Consider the following 22,876-nt stretch of genomic DNA (forward strand, 5'->3'; position numbering starts at 1 on the left):
TTTTTGTGGAGTGAGCGGAAAAAAATTATATGTGTGGAAGCAATGCGTCACCGTATATTTGTTTGTTAAACCGCAAATAAACTCCCCGTATACAAGAATCAGTTTGGAGCGGGACCAGCGGTTGTAGCGGTGTATAGGGTTCAAAAAGACTAAGGCCCATTGCCTCCAACTTCTGTAGCTGCACAGCTTTACACACTCTCTGACTTCCGTTATCATGTATGATTTCTTGTATTGGAAATTAAATTACTCAAAGCTAATTGAATATTTTGAACCAGCACTTATTTATATACATAAAAGGTATTTGGGTTGTAAATGATATATAAACTAGGGTTTATAATTGTTAAATAATTAACAATTACATTCAAGTAGGATAAAGATGTGGAATCGCCTATGTTCAATGTTTGTAGAGATGAAAATATACAAAAAGTTACTTAATATTTCCTATCAGTTCACAGGCACTGCTTCCGCTTAAACGATCTGTGGTAAATTAGTCTGGTCTGGTTCTGTTCGTCATTGATTTGGTGAGAACAGTTCAATATTACTGGCTGTGGAAATCAGCAGGCGTGGCTCATTATACTACAAGGAAAACGCTGTAAATAACGCGCGCTTTTGTGCATTCAAAATGGCGTTTTTTACGGCGTCTGCTATCAGGACGACATATTTGACGGTGCTAATACTGTTTTAAACGCCGTAAAAAATATCAGGCGTTTTGTATGTAAACGCGTTTAATCTAGGCGTAATTCTGACCCTTTTGGCTTGCCATACTCCTCTCCTTAGATGCGGACACAGCCTTTGCGATGAGGTGGGTGACGTCTGTGCTCCTGCACGAGCAGCTCGTGCTTGTGTTTTCTCCTCTCATATTGGGAGCAAAATAAAGCAACATTATCTGTAGATCATGACCACTATTATAATATTTATTTATTATATTATTTTGTTATTATATATTTTGGCCTTTACAGTCTAAGTACAGTTGTGGGGGAGAAGGGACAAATATGAAGGAAGAATGTTGAGTCAAAGTGAGTTCTGCAGATGTTTCTGTCAGTGGTGTGGTTTGTAGATGTACCTTGTAATGGAAGTCACAGCATTCTGTTGGTTGTTTCTATATAGTGGGTCTCATTTTTCTGAGACCGTAGGTAGTAAAAAATAAAATAAAATAAGACACATTGTTATTTGTGCATTGCTAACTTTAGAAGCTGCTTGTGGTGAGAAAATGACAGAAGTGTTAAGAGGACTAATAAAGGTTGAGCTGATGATTGTAGTTTGACGTCTGCTCTATTTCTGCTCTATAGTTTTAACCAGAGCGGGGAAGATAGTTATTCTTATTCTGCATCTTTAGTTTCATAAACCTCAAAATACTACCACAAGAGCAAAAGATGCCCAGCAACATGTGCATGTCAATTTTATTTACTTCACCCTTCTTAGAAGCCCTGTCTAATATCAGATTTAAGAGTCTCTGTTTTCTTATTTTTTTGACAGTAAAGCAGCAGTAATAGCAGCTGCTGAAGCAACATTTCTAGTGAGAGGCTTCTGTCAGTTCTTGTTCTGCATATCGATAGTCAAACCTGAGACGATCACCTTTTGTCTGTGATGACTTTTGGTGGTCCTGCTCCAGTCTGTGAAGATGTGGCAAGCGTCCCATTGCTGCGTTGCATGCTTTAAAGTTAAAAAAGCTTGTCTTGACCTGTAACAACTGCTCTCTAAAATGTATATTAAACTCCAGTGTTTCACTGCTTTAGACTGATTGACTGCAGCGACAAACAGCTTGTTCTCAATAAAGAATCCTGCTGAAGATACACAAGAGTCTCCTGGACTAAGTAACTGCTCTCTTGTAACTCATTTTAGAGAAGAAATAAACATTTTGAATATTGTTGTGGAGGCTCGTCGCTCCATCTAGTCTGAATCAATATCATGTTATAGACTTGATCTGTCACTTGTGTGTGACAGTATATTCACTTTAAGTCATTTATACATGTGTTGATCTTCATATTTTGTCTCTGATAGTGTGACCATACCAAAAGAGAAGTAAAATATCTGTAAGGGGTGTTTTTTTTTTTTTTCTCTAGTCGTGATTGTGTTTATGGGGTGCAGTCTAACATGTGTTAAAGGGGTCATGTGATGTTGCCAAAGAAAGAACATTATTTTGTGTATTTGGTGTAATGAAATGTGTTTATGTGGTTTAAGGTTAAAACACATTATTTTTCACATACTGTACATTATTGCTGCTCTGGCTGTGAACAACAAAATAATGCAGTGTGAGAACAATTACTGAAGACATTCTCTGTGAAACAGTCTTTTCAAGTAAAAAAACAGCTTAAACAACTTGCATGCACTGAAACAGCAGCTAAATATCTTAGAATGGATCTCTTTTTCTTCCTGTTTTGTGTTTCTGTGTAGAGTTGTGTCTCCTCCCTCATCTCTTCTTGAGCTGTGAAATGCAGGAAGTGTCTGATTTAGCGACGCATCACTGTTTAAAAACAGTCTGTTAATGTGTCAGTATGGGGTCCAGTGCACTGCCTCTCATGCTCTGTGAGTATTTCATTATATTCTACTCTATCTTCAGTTTTTCTGTTATTAACAGTATTCAGCTGAAGATAAATGAATTATTGTGTGTAGGAGGCTCTATGAATCTTGCTGTTGATCATATTCTTTATTGTTCAGATACATGTAATGTAATGATATGTTATGTTTGGATCAGATACAGAGTTTCAGAGAAAATGCATTTATTTTTGCTGCATGTGAAAGATGGAGGCCATGTGGACGTGCTTTTGCTGTTTATGATGTGATACTCTTTCTTCTTATTTTCAGCAGTTCAGTTCAATCAGATGTATTTGTGTTACAAACCCGATTCCAAAAAAGTTGGGACACTGTACAAATTGTGAGTAAAAAAGGAATGGAATAATTTACAAATCTCATAAACTTAGATTTTATTCACAATAGAATATAAATAACATATCAAATGTTGAAAGTGAGACATTTTGAAATGTCATGCCAAATATTGGCTCATTTTGGATTTCATGAGAGCTACACATTCCAAATAAGTTGGGACAGGTAGCGATAAGAGGCCGGAAAAGTTAAATGTACATATAAGGAACAGCTGGAGGACCATTTTGCAACTTATTAGGTCAATTGGAAACATGATTGGGTATAAAAAGAGCTTCTCAGAGTGGCAGTGTCTCTCAGAAGTCAAGATGGGCAGAGGATCACCAATTCCCCCAATGCTGCGGCAAAAAATAGTGGAGCAATATCAGAAAGGAGTTTCTCCGAGAAAAATTGCAAAGAGTTTGAAGTTATCATCATCTACAGTGCATAATATCATCCAAAGATTCAGAGAATCTGGAACAATCTCTGTGCGTAAGGGTCAAGGCCGGAAAACCATACTGGATGCCCGTGATCTTTGGGCCCTTAGACAGCACTGCATCACATACAGGAATGCTACTGTAATGGAAATCACAACATGGGCTCAGGAATACTTCCAGAAAACATTGTCTGTGAATACAATCCACCGTGCCATTCGCCGTTGCCAGCTAAAACTCTATAGGTCAAAAAAGAATCCATATCTAAGCGCAGGTGTTTTCTCTGGGCCAAGGCTCATTTAAAATGGACTGTGGCAAAGTGGAAAACTGTTCTGTGGTCAGACGAATAAAAATTTGAAGTTCTTTTTGGAAAACTGGGACGCCATGTTATCTGGACTAAAGAGGACAAGGACAACCCAAGTTGTTATCAGTGCTCAGTTCAGAAGCCTGCATCTCTGATGGTATGGGGTTGCATGAGTGCGTGTGGCATGGGCAGCTTACACATCTGGAAAGGCACCATCAATGCTGAAAGGTATATCCAAGTTCTAGAACAACATATGCTCCCATCCAGACGTCGTCTCTTTCAGGGAAGACCTTGCATTTTCCAACATGACAATGCCAGACCACATAATGCATCAATTACAACATCATGGCTGCATAGAAGAAGGATCCAGGTACTGAAATGGCCAGCCTGCAGTCCTGATCTTTCACCCATAGAAAACATTTGGCGCATCATAATAAAGAGGAAGATGTGACAAAGAAGACCTAAGACAGTTGAGCAACTAGAAGCCTGTATTAGACAAGAATGGGACAACATTCCTATTCCTAAACTTGAGCAACTTGTCTCCTCCGTCCCCAGACGTTTGCAGACTGTTATAAAAAGAAGAAGGGATGCCACACAGTGGTAAACTTGGCCTTGTCCCAGATTTATTGAGATGTGTTGATGCCATGAAATTTAAAATCAACTTATTTTTCCCTTAAAATTATACATTTTCTCAGTTTAAACATTTGATATGTCATCTATGTTGTATTCTGAATAAAATATTGAAATTTGAAACTTCCACATCATTGTACTCTGTTTTTATTCACAATTTGTACAGTGTCCCAACTTTTTTGGAATCGGGTTTGTAATATGAGTTTGGTGTTGTATGGTATTGTATCTTTAAATAGTTTCTCTGTTAGAGATTCAGAGAGTTTGAGAAGAGCTGTGAAACACACAAGTTTCTCGATCACTTTTCATTCTTTCTGCCACTCTTATTGAAAATGAATTATCCATATAGTAGTCCAAAAAATCACACATTTTGGCAAATTTGTTTTGGCAGATTTGTTAGGGGGGGAGAGGTTTAACTTCTGTTTTTTCAGTTATCTTTAACCAGTTTGTCTCGGTGTCATTTTTAGCAGATGTGTGAAGTCAGTTCTCACATTCTCAGCAAAAAAAATCATGAATGCTTTTTCCAAGTTGGAATCTTGTAATTATGGCAATTACAGCATGGGATGAATGCACTTATACGAACCTGGTTTACTGTAAAAAGAGCTGATCTTTGAAATACCATCTGGGTGATGTCAGGCTTCTGTGAAGAGCAAACATTAAAGTTATAGTCTTCATGAGGACAATCTTACTTAAGGGTTTATATTTAATTGTGCAGTGTGCCAGTCAATAAAGTGATGCTCCTCAGAACAGGTCTCAGTTAACCCACATGACATACAGCTGATCTGGAGTTTTGTAGTGAAGGTGGCATAAGTTTATGTTTTTAGTGCATAAAGTGATTTAAATGTATGTAAATGCCTGATGTGAACAATAAAATTGTTCCGTTCTTGTATAACTTCCATGTTTGAACAAAGAAACAGGGTTTCACAGACAGGGCTTAGCTTAAGCCAGGACTAGGCCTTAGTTAAATCAGGATATTTAAATAACTTTTATTAAAATGCCTTAAGAACTTTACTGGTGTACATCTTGAGACAAGACAATGGCACTGACATATTTTAAGATGTTTCAGTACAAGATATTTTCAGCTAAGACAGTTTGAACATGAATTTGAGTCTGGGACTAGCCTTAAGCCTTGTCTTTGAAACCAGGGGATAATGTTTATATAGCTGTGCTCGCTTTTCACAGTTATGAGGGCCATACTTACACTTACAAAGCATCTCTTCCATTTCTTCTTACTTCCTAAACAAGACAGTCGTTAAGAGGACTCTGAACCCAGATAGAACAGAAGTATATTCATCTGTTTTTTGTATTTGAACTGTCCTGAGCACATTCTCAACAGCTGGCGCGTGACGTGTCTTCTTCTTCTTCTTCTTGCTTTATGGCAGATCACAGACTTATAAGTGCATTCCTGCCAACTATCTCTCAAGTGGACCATTAACACTCCTAATTGATATTGAAGATAGAGAGTCAATGGTACATTTGAGAGATAGGTGGCGGTAATGCACTTATAAGTCTGCGACAGTTCGGACATTGTGGTAAAAAACTATATTAATACTGTTCAGTTTCTTGCACAGACCAATCGTTTCATGTCTTTACACATCAATGTATCATCACAAGCCGCAGGGTTTAATTTGGTTTTGTTGGTGTATGTTTTTTTGACTCTCAAAGCCATGATTCCCATCCACTTCCATTATAAGACTGACAGACTGCAACGCTTTGAGTTAAAAATCTTTGTTTGTGTTCTACTGAAGAAACAAAGTCACTTACATCTTGGATGCCCTGGGGGTAAGCAGATAAACGTCAAATTTTAATTTTTGGGTGAACTATCCCTTTAATTAATTTAAACCTACTCTTTCGAACAACAGCCATGTCTATTAATCGTGGTCATTGAATTATTGCACTCATCATAGTAGCACCACCATCGTCTCTCCTCCGCTGGAATCACAGCTGCTGTATGAGTAAAACTAACTTACACTCTTCACAAACAACATAGAGTGAAAAAGAAATAGGAAGAGGTGAATAAAATGTCAGTAGAGCTCACTGGCCTGGGGTTCGAGCTAGGTTTGTCTGCTGCAGGCGCGTGAGAAAACTAGCTAAGTTAGCTAATGCATGAGAAATGTCCCATCGTTTAGACAAACAACAGTTTCCGCAGATCACAAACAGTCTCTCGAGCAAAAGAAAGAGCGACAAAAGGTAAATAACGGAAAAGAGCGCTCATAGAACTAACTTATCTAAAACAAAGTTTCCACCTTCTCATCCACAGCTTCTTGAATTCACACACAATCACGGTGACGTTAACGGACTCGCAGCAGCAGTGTGGGGGCGTGGTCAGGAGATAAACTTAATAATATGAGTTAATTTAACTTAACCTTGATATTTTACATTCGTCAAAACAAATATGTCTTAGTTGAGCTCTTAATGAAAAATATTTATATTTATCAATGTTTTGAACGAAAAAAAAATATTACTTGAAAAATAATAAAAATAATGGTAAATTGAATTGAAAGACAAATTATTACAACAGGAGGGATGAATGAACTAATCAGAACACTGACACAAACTAGGTCACAGGGAAGAAAGCAAAACACAACTGAGACACAGAACAGACTGACATGTTTTATATATATAAAACATGTCAGCTGTGGGGGGTGGCAGCTATGGCCTAATGGTTAGGGAGTTGGACTAGTTACCCGAAAGTCGCCGGTTCGAGTCTCGGTGCTGGCAGGAGTTGTAGGTGAGGGGGAGTGAATGAACAGTGCTCTCTTCCACCCTCAATAGCCATGGCTGAAGTGCCCTTGAGCAAGGCGAGTTTATTTATATAGTATATTTCGTAGCCTACACAAAGAAGTGCTTTACATAAAATAATAATTAAAATTAAATGATCATTGAAAATAATCACTACAATAAAAGCAAAGAATATTAATTTTAAAATGATTTAAAATGAATTAAAACAGTTAAGAATTAAAAAAAAAAAAAAACGAGGATACATACAGGTCCTTCTCAAAAAATTAGCATATTGTGAAAAAGTTCATTATTTTCCATAATGTAATGATAAAAATTAAACTTTCATATATTTTAGATTCATTGCACACCAACTGAAATATTTCAGGTCTTTTATTGTTTTAATACTGATGATTTTGGCATACAGCTCATGAAAACCCAAAATTCCTATCTCAAAAAATTAGCATATTTCATCCGACCAATAAAAGAAAAGTGTTTTTAATACAAAAAAAAGTCAACCTTCAAATAATTATGTTCAGTTATGCACTCAATACTTGGTCGGGAATCCTTTTGCAGAAATGACTGCTTCAATGCGGCGTGGCATGGAGGCAATCAGCCTGTGGCACTGCTGAGGTGTTATGGAGGCCCAGGATGCTTCGATAGCGGCCTTAAGCTCATCCAGAGTGTTGGGTCTTGCGTCTCTCAACTTTCTCTTCACAATATCCCACAGATTCTCTATGGGGTTCAGGTCAGGAGAGTTGGCAGGCCAATTGAGCACAGTAATACCGTGGTCAGTAAACCATTTACCAGTGGTTTTGGCACTGTGAGCAGGTGCCAGATCGTGCTGAAAAACGAAATCTTCATCTCCATAAAGCTTTTCAGCAGATGGAAGCATGAAGTGCTCCAAAATCTCCTGATAGCTAGCTGCATTGACCCTGCCCTTGATAAAACACAGTGGACCAACACCAGCAGCTGACATGGCACCCCAGACCATCACTGACTGTGGGTACTTGACACTGGAGTTCAGGCATTTTGGCATTTACTTCTCCCCAGTCTTCCTCCAGACTCTGGCACCTTGATTTCCGAATGACATGCAAAATTTGCTTTCATCCGAAAAAAGTACTTTGGACCACTGAGCAACAGTCCAGTGCTGCTTCTCTGTAGCCCAGGTCAGGCGCTTCTGCCGCTGTTTCTGGTTCAAAAGCACACGCCTGTGCACGGTGGCTCTGGATGTTTCTACTCCAGACTCAGTCCACTGCTTCCGCAGGTCCCCCAAGGTCTGGAATCGGTCCTTCTCCACAATCTTCCTCAGGGTCCGGTCACCTCTTCTCGTTGTCCAGCATTTTTTGCCACACTTTTTCCTTCCCACAGACTTCCCACTGAGGTGCCTTGATACAGCACTCTGGGAACAGCCTATTCGTTCAGAAATTTCTTTCTGTGTCTTACCCTCTCGCTTGAGGGTGTCAATGATGGCCTTCTGGACAGCAGTCAGGTCGGCAGTCTTACCCATGATTGTGGTTTTGAGTAATGAACCAGGCTGGGAGTTTTTAAAAGCCTCAGGAATCTTTTGCAGGTGTTTAGAGTTAATTCGTTGATTCAGATGATTAGGTTAATAGCTTGTTTAGAGAACCTTTTCATGATATGCTAATTTTTTGAGATAGGAATTTTGGGTTTTCATGAGCTGTATGCCAAAATCATCAGTATTTAAAACAATATATAAAAAGACCTATTTCAGTTGGTGTGCAATGAATCTAAAATATATGAAAGTTTAATTTTTATCATTACATTATGGAAAATAATGAACTTTTTCACAATATGCTAATTTTTTGAGAAGGACCTGTATATAATAAAATGCAATCATTGGAATGCAGCACAGAGCTCATTCAGTAAATTAACAGCTGGACAGATGTGTTTTCAGTCTGGATGTAAATGTGGTTACTGTTTTAGCTCATCTGATCTCTTCTGGAAGCTGGTTCCAGCTGCGTGCAGCATAAAAGCAGACGCCCCTTGTTTGGAGTGAACCCTTGCTATTTCTATTGACTTGATCCTGATGATCTGAGGTCAGTTAGGCTTATATTCAGTGAGCATATCTGCAATGTATTGAGGTCATCGGAGTGATTTATAAATGAGTAATAATATTTAAAAAAAAATCTTAAATGTCACTGGAAGCATAAAGACCAGAGGACTGGTGTCAGATTTTCTGGTTCTAGTCAGAATCTGGATGAGCTGCAGCTGTCTAATGGTCTTCTTGGGAAGGACGGTCAGGAGTTAATTACAATAGTCCACCCTGCTGCTGATAAAGTCTTGACTAGAAACAACAATTTCTTGCAATGTTTTTGAGATGATAGTATGCTGGTTTACTTGTTTCTTTGACATGACGACTGAAACTAAGATCTGACTCCAGAATCACATCAAGATTCTTCATTGATTTCTTGTTGTTTGGTTCCTTGAGTTAAGATATGCATTCACCTTGAGAACTTCATCTTTGTTTCCAAATGCAATGACTTCAGGTTTCTCTTTGATTCACTAACTGGCATATCTAACTGTTAATTTCATCAGTGCATTGATGCTTAGACTTTATGCTCTCATATAGTCACATAATAACCTCTCCCTTCTGACTTGAACCATTTGAGGACCATCCCAGAAACCCCTTTCCCAGTCTCTCTAGAAGTACATTATGATGGGACAGAGTCAAACACACAGAGCTAAGTACAGTCTAAGTACAGTTGTGGGGGAGAAGGGACAAATATGAATGTTCAGTCAAAGTGAGTTCTGCAGATGTTTCTGTCAGTGCTGTGGTTTGTAGATGTACCTTGTAATGGAAGTCACAGCATTTTGTTGGTTGTTTCTATATAGTGGGCCTCATTTTTCTGAGGCCATAGGTAGTAAAAAATAAAATAAAAAATTAAGGCACATTTGTGGTGTTTTTACACTTTAACAGAACACACTCCACGTGGTGTACAACTTACATCCTCAACTTTATTCTTCTTCATCACATTACTAAACACAATTCCTCACTAGAGCCCCTAGTGGTGCAGTTCCACATTAGCGTTATACTTAGCAATTAATATGAATTGAACATCAAATATTGTATGCTTCTCAACACAACATCTCCACCGTTACTCAAACAGAATTACTACTCTTTTAAGATTGTTACCTTATTCAAGTCTTTACTCAAACAACAACTTATCTCAAATAAGCATATTCAAATGACCTCTTATGCATTCAAGCAACAGTCTATTTCAAATAGGCATTTTAACGGAGCATAATGAAAGATTCTAGCACACTTTTTCCTTTTAACATAACAAAGAATAACGTTCATCAAACATTTCGTGATTAAGTGTATATTCACTTTTTTTTTTTTTTAATAGGGCAGTGATCCGCCTACACCCTTTACATATCTTCTTGGTCTGACTTATTTCTTTCTCTTCAGACACATTAATCCAACACATAGTCTTGAGTCCACAAAGGTGGGCGTCTCTGTCTCAAGCCCCTATCCGAACTCAAAGCAGAAATTTAGATCCTCTTTTACGTTCGGTGTATTGTTTACTTTTGTTCTGTCTTTGTGTCACACGAGCTCTAACCTGAGCAAATTGATCAGGGGTATCCTCAGGCAGAAGAACAACTTTGTTCTCATAGGTCAGCCTCTCAAGAGCAGAAAAGGGGTCTCACCCGTTGTAGCATGGGGTGTCGCTCGATAGCTCTTCAGCATGGTCAGGACTGCAGATTTCCAGGGCTTACACGCCACTTCAGCTGCTTGAAAACACTCTTTAAGCACCCTGTTGAACTGTTTGATGGTCCCATTAGTCTGAGGGTGATAAACACTGGTCTTTATGTGCTTTATTCCCTGTGTGTTTTCACAAAATCAGCAAATTTAGACAAAATGAACTGCAGCCCATTGTCTGTCGTGATGGTGCAGGGGTTTCCTTCTCGAGCAAAGATAGTGGTCAGAAATTTCAGAACAGTCTCTGTTGTTACTGATGAAGCAAAACCAACTTCTAGCCGTTTGCTGAAATAGTCAATCAGTGTTATTGCAAACTTACAATCAGTAGCTCCCTTTTCGAAAGGTCCTACTATATCAATAGCAACATGTTGAAATGGGCCTTTTGGGAACTCCACTGGCTGCATTGGAGCTGTAAATGTTTTGGCCGATTTATCACTGGCCTGGCAGGTCACACATGCAGACAGGATCGTTTGAACAAGATCGTCCATTCGCGGCCACCAATACAGCTCTCTCAGACGCTGTTTGGTTCGAACCAGCCCCTGATGTCCCTCCTGCACCAGGTGGATGAGGCGTTTCTGCAGGAACAATCAAACGATTCCCCCTGAAAATCAATGGACATTCAACCGCCAGTTCATCACTGGAGACAGACGTTTTCAGAAACGCACTCTCAGACTTGCACTCTCAGACACTTGCAGTTCTGCTAGTGACATCAGTTGCAGTCTTTATTTTTTAATTTTGTTGAATTTTTTATTACTTTTTGTATGAATTTCCCAACATTTTACAACAGTAGCCAGGTGGCGAAGACAAGAAAAAAGAAACTAAATTACAATGTCACTTGCAATCGCTACTTGCACTCTCTGCTACCTGCGACACTTGCAATCGACACAAATCGTGCATGTTGCCAATGGAGACAAGAAGCTGTGGTGGTGATTAAACGATTAAAACTAATTTAGTACTATAACGTACAGGGTCCTTCAAGAAAAAGACAAGACCGGCAAATCCGTGGCCAGAACACCAGAATATGAACGTTTGCGCAAAGTCTCTCGCTAAGCGTTTTCCTCCTGTAGAAAAACATAAACACTTAACATGGCTTAATGTATTAAGATGCTATTAAAATATCAAATTAAATATACAGTTCATTAATATAATGAATATGTATATAGTATTTTCCTCACATACCGCAAAATGTGGCATAATGGACTAAGATGATGAAGGCCAAACTCAGTATGCTTCTCTACATTATTAAAATACATAACTAATATGTACAGGCAAGCAGGTGAGCACAGAATAAACGCAACACGCAAAGTTTTGCGTTAAGCATTTTTCCATATAGAATAAACTGTCTACAACTCGTTTATATCACTGTCTTTGTCCATTAGGCTACATTATGTGTTTTATTTATAATGATTTTCTATAGGAGGAAAACGTTTAATGTACAATTTAATGCACTGCGTTCTGTACTCGTCTGCTTGCCTGTACGGAGTTGATCCTTTTAAAATCACTTAATGCATTTCATAATGCACGTTCATATTTGCTGGTCTGTATATGCGTTGAGTCAACAACAAGACATATAGGCTAGGCCTACTGAATTGTCTTTATCATCTTAGTCTGTTATTAGGCCACATTAAGTGTTTTGCTGAATGGGAGGACACAGTTTGCGCATTGTGTTCATAGCCATCTGCTTGCCTTGTAGTACATTTAATAATAACTATATATCGAATTTGGTCTTTTAATTGAACTTAATGTATCTTAATACATTAAGCCATGTTAAGTGTTTTGTGCATTGCGTTCATATTCTGCTGTTCTGTGGCCACGGATTTGCCGGTCTTGTCTTTTTCTTGCAGGACCCTGTACGTTATAGTAGTAGGCCTAATAATTTAATTTTAATCGTTTAATCACCACCACAGTGTCTTGTCTCTATTGGCAACATGCACGATTTGTGTTGATTGCAAGTGACGTCACAGGTAGCGGAGAGTGCAAGTGGCGATTGCAAGTGACATTGTAATTTAGTTTCTTTTTTCTTGTCTTCACCACCTGGCTACTGTTGTAAAATGTTGAGAGATTCAAACAAAAAGTTATCAATAAATAGAACAAAATAAAAAAAATAAAGACTGCAAGACCGCTAGTCTGCAGCCAGACCCTTCTCTAAAAAGCACATACTTTAACTACTAATCCACTGCAACCGATGCTAGTTTAGCGTTGTTTATCAGTGTTAACTATCCCAATCAGATGTCGGTGGGCGACAGTGTTAGTCTCTGACAACAAGGCAGGCTTGCACTTAGTGTAAATAGACACTGATTCTTTTAACATTATATCAAATGTTGCAACGCTGACAGGAGGCTTATACATGTGTTCATTTGTAAATAAAGGCTATCAAAATTTAATCCACAGCACACACGTCTCAACATTACGATATAAAACAGGACAAAAGTATCGCAAGCCGTTTTAGCATTTAAAACTTGGTTTGACTATCCATAAATATAATTTCGGATAGTCACAATTGTAATTTGGATAGTTATAATTATAATTCGACTAGTCACAATGACAATTACAGATATCTGCAATTATAATTGCACTAGTAAGAAATCGGATTAGAGATATCTCTAAATACTTTATGACTAGTCAAAACTCCATTTAAGATATCTGTAATTACTTTATAGATATCTTCAATAGACGCAATTTTGTAATTTGCAGCTTTTATCTTACCAGTTATTCTGACTTTTTTTCTCAGAATTGCGATATATAGACAATGCGAGATATAAATTTTATAACTGTGAGTTAAAAAGTTGCTATTTCTTTATTAATTTCTTTATTAATTAATTTCTTTATTTAGTGGCGGAAACGAGCTTCCATAAATAGCCCACGAGGTGGGAGTATTGTATTGTATTATAGCAAGAGATCCATGACGATGATATTCTGCTGTGTTCAGTGATGAGCGCCAATGTGTTCTTTTAGGCAGCAGATATTTGCACTAGGTGTACAATAGCATATTTTCTTAGCGATAGATGCTTTTTATTTACACTAAGTGCAAATAGCAATGGATTCTCTTTACACTAAGTGAAAATAGCAGTATTTTTTAATGATGTGCCATTTACACTAAGTGCAAATAGCTATAATTATATTTTACACTATGATAAAAATAGCAAGATTTTCTGCTATTTATACTACTACTTATTTCAAATAGTGGCAATTATCTGCACCTCTGTATTGTAGTACATTACAAAACAGTATGCAAATAATAACATAGTGGAGTGTAAATTATCATTTTTATCATCAATTTTTAAATGGATGCCACCTTACTGGGACAATAAAGCCCTCCCTACACCTACCCTAACCCTACCCAGTGTTTATTTTCAACTTTTTAATTATTTCCTTAATTTTTATTGAAAATAAATGCCTTTCCGATACGATATGAGATTTGAAAAAGGAGAAAAAATGTTTGGCAAAAGGCGGGTCGCGAACTCGGGTGTATTGAGTTAGGAGTCTTTTGCTTTAAAAAGTTTTCAATTTAAACTGTTGTTAGTTTGGTCTTGTTTTATCATTTTTTGTTATTTATATCACATGTTGGTGGGCGATAGTGTAACTAGCCTCTGACAACAAGGCAGGCTTGCACTTAGTGTAAATAGACACTGATACTTTTAACATTATATCAAATGTTGCAACTGCTGACATGAGGTTTATACATGTGTTCGTTTGTAAATAAAGGCTAACAAAATTTAATCCACAGCACACACGTCTCAACATTACGATATAAAACAGGACAAAAGCCTATTTAAGTCCTCTCTGTATAGCCTACCACTTTTACGCATGCTCCAGCTACATTTTTTATTTCCAAACTTTTGAATTACTTTTGTATAAAACAGTTTAAAATCACCCAAAGACGCAGGACCAACAGTTTCCAAGCTAGGATTGGTTAAGTAAAATGTTTAAGGTGGGGCTCAACAGAGGTGTATTTGCATGCACATTGTAGATATCTATGAACATATTTTGACTAGTCAAATTGTTAATTCCAGATATCTACATTGCAATTACGCCTAGTCACAGATATCCCTAAATATAGTTCTTCCTAGTCAAAAATCTGATTGGGATATCCATAATTAAATTGCAGATCTCTTTAAATGGGTTTTGAAGAGTCAAAATTCCAATTCAAGATATCCTTAAATATGATTTGCCAGGTCAAAATTCCAATTCAAGATATCTACAACTGTAATTTGACTAGTCATAAATGAATTGCAGATATCTACAAATGTATTTTGGATATCTTTAAAAATTTGGAATTAGAGATATCTTAAATTGTATTTTGACTAGTCAAATCATATTTAAAGATATCTTGAATTGGGATTACGACTAGTCAAAACTCCTTTGAAGATATCTCTAATTGAATTATCACTAGTCAAATTGTAATTTGAGATATCTCTTATTAGAATTTGGACTAGGCAAATCATATTTAAAGATATCTTGAATTGGAATTATGACTAAGTCAAAACTCAATTGAAGATATCTGAAAATATTTTTCAATGGAAGATTATGTCTAGTCGTAATAGCATTGTAGATATCTGGAATGTGTATTATGACTAGACAAAACTAAATTGTAGATATCTTCAATGCATATTATGACTAGTCATAATCACATTGTAGATATCTTAGTTGCAATTACGACGAGTCATAATTGCAATATAGGTATCTATCACAATTGTGACTATCCGAAATTATATTTATGGATAGTCAAAACCAAGTTTTAAATGCTAAAATGGCTTGCCATACTGTGTGAAACCACGATCATTTGCGGTTCTACTACATCACCTGTTACGTCAAGTTTGTCAGCCAATGATCGATTGAGGAAATAAAAGGGGTTTAAACATTGCTTAATATTTTATGAAATATTTAAAAACATACAAGTTTTACAATAACACACACAAGTTTAATATATAATTGCTAAAAGAACCGTTACTCATATTTATCAGCAATATTTACTTTGTAAAGCAAATCTTGTGTATCTTTACTTTTCAAAATTACTTTAAACATTTTGAAAAAGAAACTTTTAAAGCTTTTATTTCTTATACTTTAACTTAGCATGCTTTGAAAATACATTTAAATTAAATTTTATTATTTTAAGACACTTAAGTTAATTTTAAATAATAAACTACATGTATACGCTAATGGCAATCCATCCAAACAAATTAAATATACAGCTTTTTAGAAAAATAACATTGTTAACAACTTGGACAACTTAAGACAATACAAAATTATAAAAATACAAAATAATTAATGATAAAATTAAATATTGTAAATACAATACACTTAAATATAAATATTATGATTAAAACAAATCTGGAATTTTTGACAACTTAAGATAATAAATATATAAAATGAAAAAAAAAAAACATCTTAAATAACTTAATAAAAAAAAAAAAAAAAAAAAAAAAAAGATTAACCCTTTTGTTGGTTTACTTATTTTAGCAAATAAAACTGCTTCCTCAAGTCCAAGGAAGCTGGTCATCACAGCATCTGCCAAATAAGAGAAAAAACAAAAAAAAAAAAAAAAAGATTAACCCTTTTGTTGGTCATATTATATATATATATTTTTTTTTTTTTTTTTTACATTACTTTAACTGTGACAGGGAGTCATTCTGTTTTGCTTGGATGACTACTAAGAACAAGAACGAGATATATATATATATATAATAGTATATATATATATATATATATATATATATATATATATATATATCTATATATAGTGTATCACCATTCAATGTGTTAAAAAAGAGAGAAGCTCTCTGGTAAATGTGTTTTATACACACACCTCTAATGTCCGAGAACAGTGCAGTCTTTTCAAATGCCTCTTTCTTCATGTTGAATCTGGACATGAGGGATATTTTTAAAAACCCTAAAACTGATAATACAGATTGAGGTGATTAACAATTGCGGAAAATGTTTGACATTTCAAAACGAACAGTGAAGGAGTTATTTTTAAAATTTCTGATTAGCGTTGTAACTTATTGAGTATTGACACCACCTGTCCAGCATCCGTCTGGTACCGTCTTTGAGGTTTCTGCCTCCAATTCTGCACAACTTTAAAGGGTTACTCCACCGCAAAATGAAAATGTTGTCAATCACTTACCCTCATGTCGTTCCAAACCCGTAAAAGCTTCCTTCGTCTTCGGAACACAATTTAAGATATTTTGGATGAAAACAGGGAGGCTTGAGACTGTCCCATAGACTTCCAAATAAATAACAGTGTCAAGGTCCAGGAAAGTATAAAAAACATCGTCAGAATAGTCAATCTGTCATCAATGATTCAACCGTGACGTTATGAAGCAATGAGAATACTTTATGTATACGAAGAAAACAAAAATAACGACTTTATTCAAAAATTCCTCTCCTCTGTGTCTCTCCACATCAGCGTAGCGCCATTTTGGTAAATCTGAGCAGTAGGCAGGTGGCAATTAACAATATTCAAGTTATTCGAATACGCCCTAAAAGACGGCGCGCCGCGAGACGACAGTAATGCACCACCGAGCTACCAATCTACACTGATTCAGCTACAGATTTCTGGATTGAACACAGGACTCTCTGCGTCACATTGTGCAGCTGCTGAATCAAGGAAATGTGACCGTCTTAACTTGTGACCTGTGTTTACCTATTATAAAAATAAACCATAGTAGAATGCTGACTACATTTTATGGTTTATGATGTTAAAGAACATTTCATGACGTCTACGTTTGTTTTTGCGTTTGCCTATCGCGGGACTGGACAGTTTCGGTCTGTTAAATAGAGAACCATTACAAACCATCAGCAATTAACCATTAAAACCATTACCAAATGGTCTCCATTACGTAGTGTGTTTTTGGGCATATTCCATTAGGATTCATTGGTTTGTATAGGTTTCCATTACAAATCTGTATTGGTCACGATTTGCACATAATGGTTTCCATCACAGTTTTTGTAATGGTTCTGATGGTTCCATTACAAGCTTTTGTATTGGTCTTTATTTGGCACATTTAATGGTTTCCATCACAGTTTTGTATTGGTTCTGATGGTTCCATTACAAGTTTCTATTGGTTTTTATTTGCAAATATTTAATGGTTTCCGTTGCAGTGTTTGTATTGGTTCTGATTTGAATGTTAACCTGATAACTGAAGGGTAATTAGGCCATTGATTAATTAAATAATTTTAAATTATTAATCATACAACTATACACAGGTTTTGTCAAGAATATCATTTTTATTTATTTTAAACTGAATACCAACCTTTCAATAGCAAACAGTTCAGGTTGTTTTGAAAAGAATTAAGAATATGTACCTAAATCAAAATTATTCACAGAATACTCAAACATAGCTGGAATTAACACAAAAACCTTGACATTAAATTTTTTTTAAAATTATTATTGTTATTCATTAATGCATTATAGAAATACAGGGAACTATGAACTGCATTTGTGGCTTCATTGTAGCTGTCTTAGACCTGCAAAAGAGAAGGAAAATTTGTTAGGACAATGTACCACTTAAACCAACATTAACAGTATGTGAGATTATCCATACATATTTCTATGGCAATCTCAAAAAAAGTTTGCAAAAACTTAGTTGTTGACAAACACACATCATCATGATTAAATTCGTCCAACACTTTGGGGCACTTTGAGCAGATTCAAATTCTTGACAGATATGAACTTTTTGTCCATTACACATTTTATGTTTATAAAATGTGTAATGGACAACATTTTTTAAAGGCAGATAATTTTTAATTTTTCTTATGCGCATGCTTTAATAGATGCATATTGTCATTAATTATTGTCCGCTGTGTTGAATATCTCAATGGTTTAGGTGTAGTTCAGTGGTTGTTTTGTTGTTATGAGTGAGTGAATAAATGTGTCCCTGCAGCACAAAAGCAGTTTTAAGTTGCTGGGTTTATTTATAGCAATAGACAAACAAAACATTGTATGGGACGAAATTATCGATTTTTTCTTTTCATGCCAAAAATCATTAGGATTTTAAGTAAAGAATCATGTTCCATGAATATATTTTGTAAATTTCATACCATAAATGTATCAAAACTTATTTTTGATTTAATAAAATGCTTTGCTTTGGACTTTAAATAGTTTTCGCAATATTTAGATTTTTTTGCACCCTCAGATTCCAGAGTTTTCAAATGGTTGTAGTCTCCGACAAATATTGTCCTCCTGAACAAACCATACTTAATGGAAAATTAATTCTTAATATTATTGATATAAAATCTAAATTTAAAAAAAAAAATACCCGTATAACATGGTTTTTTGTGGTCCAGGGTCACAAATAGTCTTGAATATTAAATTGTCTACTTTTTATGGTACATAGTCTCTATTCACTTCAAATCATATAAGAGGGTTGTAGTAATTTACATTTCAGATATGGATATGTAAATACTTACCACTGACAGTTTTATCCTTTTGGTTTTGGTCACTGATCTTCTCAGCCAGGTATTTCCGTACCCTTAGGAAGCGCTTTATTCCTCTGAGGTGTGGCCTCTTTTCTTCAGCTTCTGAGACAGACACTCTTGTTTCAAACACACACACCACACACACACACCACAATATAAACAAATTGAATTCAAGAACTGATGGACTAATCTCAGGACTTAAATCTGACCACTCTCAAAAGTGGAAATAATTAGCATGTGTGACCTGTGCTGGCAAAATAAGTCACAATGAGCAATTTTTTTTTATTATTATTATTATTCTCATTAATAATCCTTCAAAATGATGTATAATTTGTTGAAATCTGACAAAATGAGCAGGTGAGCTACACCAGTTTGAAGTTGAAAGAGTTGGCAAAGTCAATTTTGAGAAAAATCAGGTTTAAAGTTTTCTAAAGGTTCCAAAGCAAAAATCAAAGAGCAACATTGCATCTTTTCCTGCAGTTCTTTTCTTAATAATAATTCACTTTTTATTTTACATTGAACAAAAGCATTCAAGTAAAAAAAAAAAAAAAAAAAAACAAATCCATTGTAAAATCCCTTTATTGTTTCATTACAATAAAGTAATTATTATTAAAACATAAAAAGCAGTTCCATAAAGATCAGTGATTGACTGTCATTCTGTGTATGTTTATCAGGATATATATAATTGTTTATATAATCCTGATAAACATTTGAATGTCGGATTGAAATGAACGCTGTTTTGTTAGTTTAATTGTTAGTATAAGTGTTAATTGTTAGTATAAGTGCAGCTAATAATAATAATAATAATAAAAAATTAATTAGTATGTTTTTGTGTTTTGCTTTGGTACTGAAATTTTGGTACCGTGACAACACTAATAGTTGGTTTAAAACTGAAGACCTTGATTAATGTGTTCAGGTGCAATGCAGGGTTGGAGCAAAACTCTTCATGTAAGTGGACCTTAAGAGACATGAGAGATCTCCTGTAATATATTCTGAACATGACACTTCAAAGAGGCAGGATGACTTCTAGATTAATGACTTACAACACTGGTGTCCAGTCCTGGGCTGGAGGACCAATGTTCTGAAGAGTTTCTGGTGATCCTTGATCAGCTGCCCCGATCTGCTTAACTGGGGTTGGAGCTAAACTCTGACAAAAGAGAAGACAACCAATATTATGATGTTAAAAAGTTAAAAAAAATTTGATTCAGAAATATGCACAATGTCTGAAAATGCACAGAGATGAGAATAAAGCTATGTGTTTAATAAGAACTTTCAACCCACTGAAAAATAAAGAAGCAATATTACAGTAAGTCACAGATGCATTTTTATTTATTCTTATTAATATTGTTTAAATATGTTACAGTTACCTTGTGGTTTATCGATGAAATAGAAAAGATCTATCAGTGATGAATGGCATCATACATGAATCATATGTAATGATATTTAATAAAGGGGTCTAACACCTGTGTCTACACTGGACGGCACAACAAATACAACAGAGCCTATTAGAATCAGTAATGCTCTCTACACTGGATGTGGCATGGCACAACCAACAAATCACAGACGGTAAACTGATGCCTTGTTTCTATTTATGATGTACTGACAAAGTTCAAATGATTTTCAAGTCACTTTGGTGCGTCCAGTGTAGACACGGTGTGAGAGTGTGTAGCTTGGAGTTAGAGAATTGGAATCTACTTCATTGTGCATTGCATTCTGGGTATACAATACAAAATCACCAAAGGAAAAAATTACTATTTACATTAATATTTGTAAGAGCTTCTTGCACTTTATTAGAATGGACTAATATTTGAAGGATTATGTGACACTGGAGACTGGAGTAATGATGCTGAAAATTTCAGCTTTGATCACTTTTTAAAACATACTGAAATAGAAAATAGTTATAAAATGGTAATTTCACAATATTACTATTTTACTGTATTTTAATCAAATAAATGCAGCAGTGGTGAGCATAAAATATTTATTTTTACAAATCTGACCCTTACATTTTTGAATGGTAGTGTATGTATGTTTGAGGAATTACTTACTTTTCATGGTTTCATAATGTCTAAAAATGTTCTTCGACAGGAGATATGACTCTAGAGCACAGCCATCAGCATGGAAGAACCTAGGAACATAAGCATACTGTCACAGAGACACAACAATATTCATTATACAATGACAGGTTTATTACAAATAAACTATAGCAGAGGTGAAATGCAGAAAAGAAAAAAAAAAAATTGACAGAATATATACAAAAAAAAAGACTTAAACATTTTAGTTTTACTAATTTAGTAATGCTCCTACAGCGTGGACATCAAAATAACTAACAAGCAAACAAACACACACACACATATATATATATCTATATCTATATATATATATGTGTGTGTGTGTGTGTGTGTGTGTGTGTTTCTGTGTGTCTCTCTGTGTGTGTGTGTGTGTGTGTGTCTGTGTTTTCATTATCTCCCTTCAGAAATTTTAAATCAGGAACATCTCCTGTGTCATAGAGGGTTTTTTTCTTTTCTGGCACTTCTGAAATAACAGAATAAGTGGTATTTATGTTGTTTACTATGAAAGATCAAAACCGGAAGGTTTCAGCCCATTGTAAGTGATGTAACGTAACGTTAACTGTACAGTGCATACTTTTAGGTTAAATTAATTAGCTTACTTCCATTCATCCGTTAAGATATATATATAGAGAGAGAGAGAGAGAGAGAGAGAGATGACAGAGAGAGACGAGCGCTCATCTACACATAAGATGACGTTAAAAGCCCAAACTTAATAAATAAGAGCTCAAGTTTATCGTTACCTCTTGTAGTTAGCCTTACAGTGGAGATGCTAACGGACTTTTTCTGACGACACTAAACCATTTCTATAAAGTAACATATTAAACGGAAGCGTATCATTTACATTAAATAAAGTGTCAGAAACACTTTAATGTACTATTTGTGTAATTATATAGACGAAACTTACCTAAAAAACAATAGTGAAAAGAAAACCACATTGAGAGTCAGCGTTCAGCTGCTTGACGGTTGGGCTGCCGCCTCGTTTCCATGGTGACGTCCTCCGCTCCAGTTCAGCGCGCGTGCCAATTACAGCACGGTAGTAAGTCACGCAGAATTTCACTGTTATTTCAACATTTATTTTGGCCTAAATTTGGACCAAATCAGATGGACCAAAACAAAAACCTAATATTAAACATAGATTTGGGGCTCATATTTGAACCAAATCAGACAGACAAAACAAGACCATTGCTGAGTTTAGGGCAAAATTTGGACCAAATCCCGACGAAACAAGCAAAGACCAACTTTCAACGTCAATTTTTGATCTAAAAGAAGGCCATGACGGGCCGAGATTTAGCGAGATTTAGCAAAAAAAAAAAAAAAAAAAAAAAACGATGTCCGAATGACGTCTGGTGCTGGGTGGGTACCAGCAGAAGTTTCCAAAGTGTTCTATTGGTCCTTAACGGTATCCAATAGACCAATACATGCCACAAATAAGAGAAAGCAAATTACAAATAGAGACCCATAAGGACCATTACAATGTCCATTAAAACCAACAGAATTCCCATTAGAACCATTAAAACCATTACAAATTCTGTAATGGTTTCTATTGTTTGTGTGTTCATTTATTTTATTATTTTTTTTTTTTTTTCAGCAGTCTAGCCTACCCACTAAGACCATTACAGTTTTCCAAAGAAACCACTTAATTTATTGGAGTCATAATGATTTCTACTGGTGTCCAGTAGATACCACCAGAAGTTTCCAAAGGTGTTCTGTTGGTCCTTAATGG

General features: G+C 35.6%; 1 protein-coding gene and 1 long non-coding RNA gene across 2 annotated transcripts in view; one reads left to right on the forward strand and one right to left on the reverse strand.

The window, feature by feature from the left end:
• Nucleotides 1-2,471: 2,471 nt before the first annotated feature.
• LOC109076007 (obscurin-like) overlaps nucleotides 2,472-22,876 on the forward strand; it is a 56,983-nt gene continuing 36,578 nt past the window's right edge. The window contains exon 1 of the mRNA XM_042726718.1: nucleotides 2,472-2,526. Coding sequence (XP_042582652.1) covers nucleotides 2,496-2,526 — 31 coding nt within the window. The 5' untranslated portion in view covers nucleotides 2,472-2,495. The remainder of the gene's footprint in view (nucleotides 2,527-22,876) is intronic.
• LOC122137816 lies at nucleotides 21,143-22,164 on the reverse strand. The gene is made up of 3 exons (XR_006155086.1): nucleotides 22,058-22,164; nucleotides 21,894-21,956; nucleotides 21,143-21,209 (listed from the first exon to the last, which is right to left on the reverse strand). It is a non-coding gene; the product is annotated as an uncharacterized LOC122137816 (long non-coding RNA).

The sequence above is a fragment of the Cyprinus carpio genome, chromosome B7 (genome assembly GCF_018340385.1).
Source record: "Cyprinus carpio isolate SPL01 chromosome B7, ASM1834038v1, whole genome shotgun sequence".
NCBI classification, from domain to species: Eukaryota; Metazoa; Chordata; class Actinopteri; order Cypriniformes; family Cyprinidae; genus Cyprinus; species Cyprinus carpio.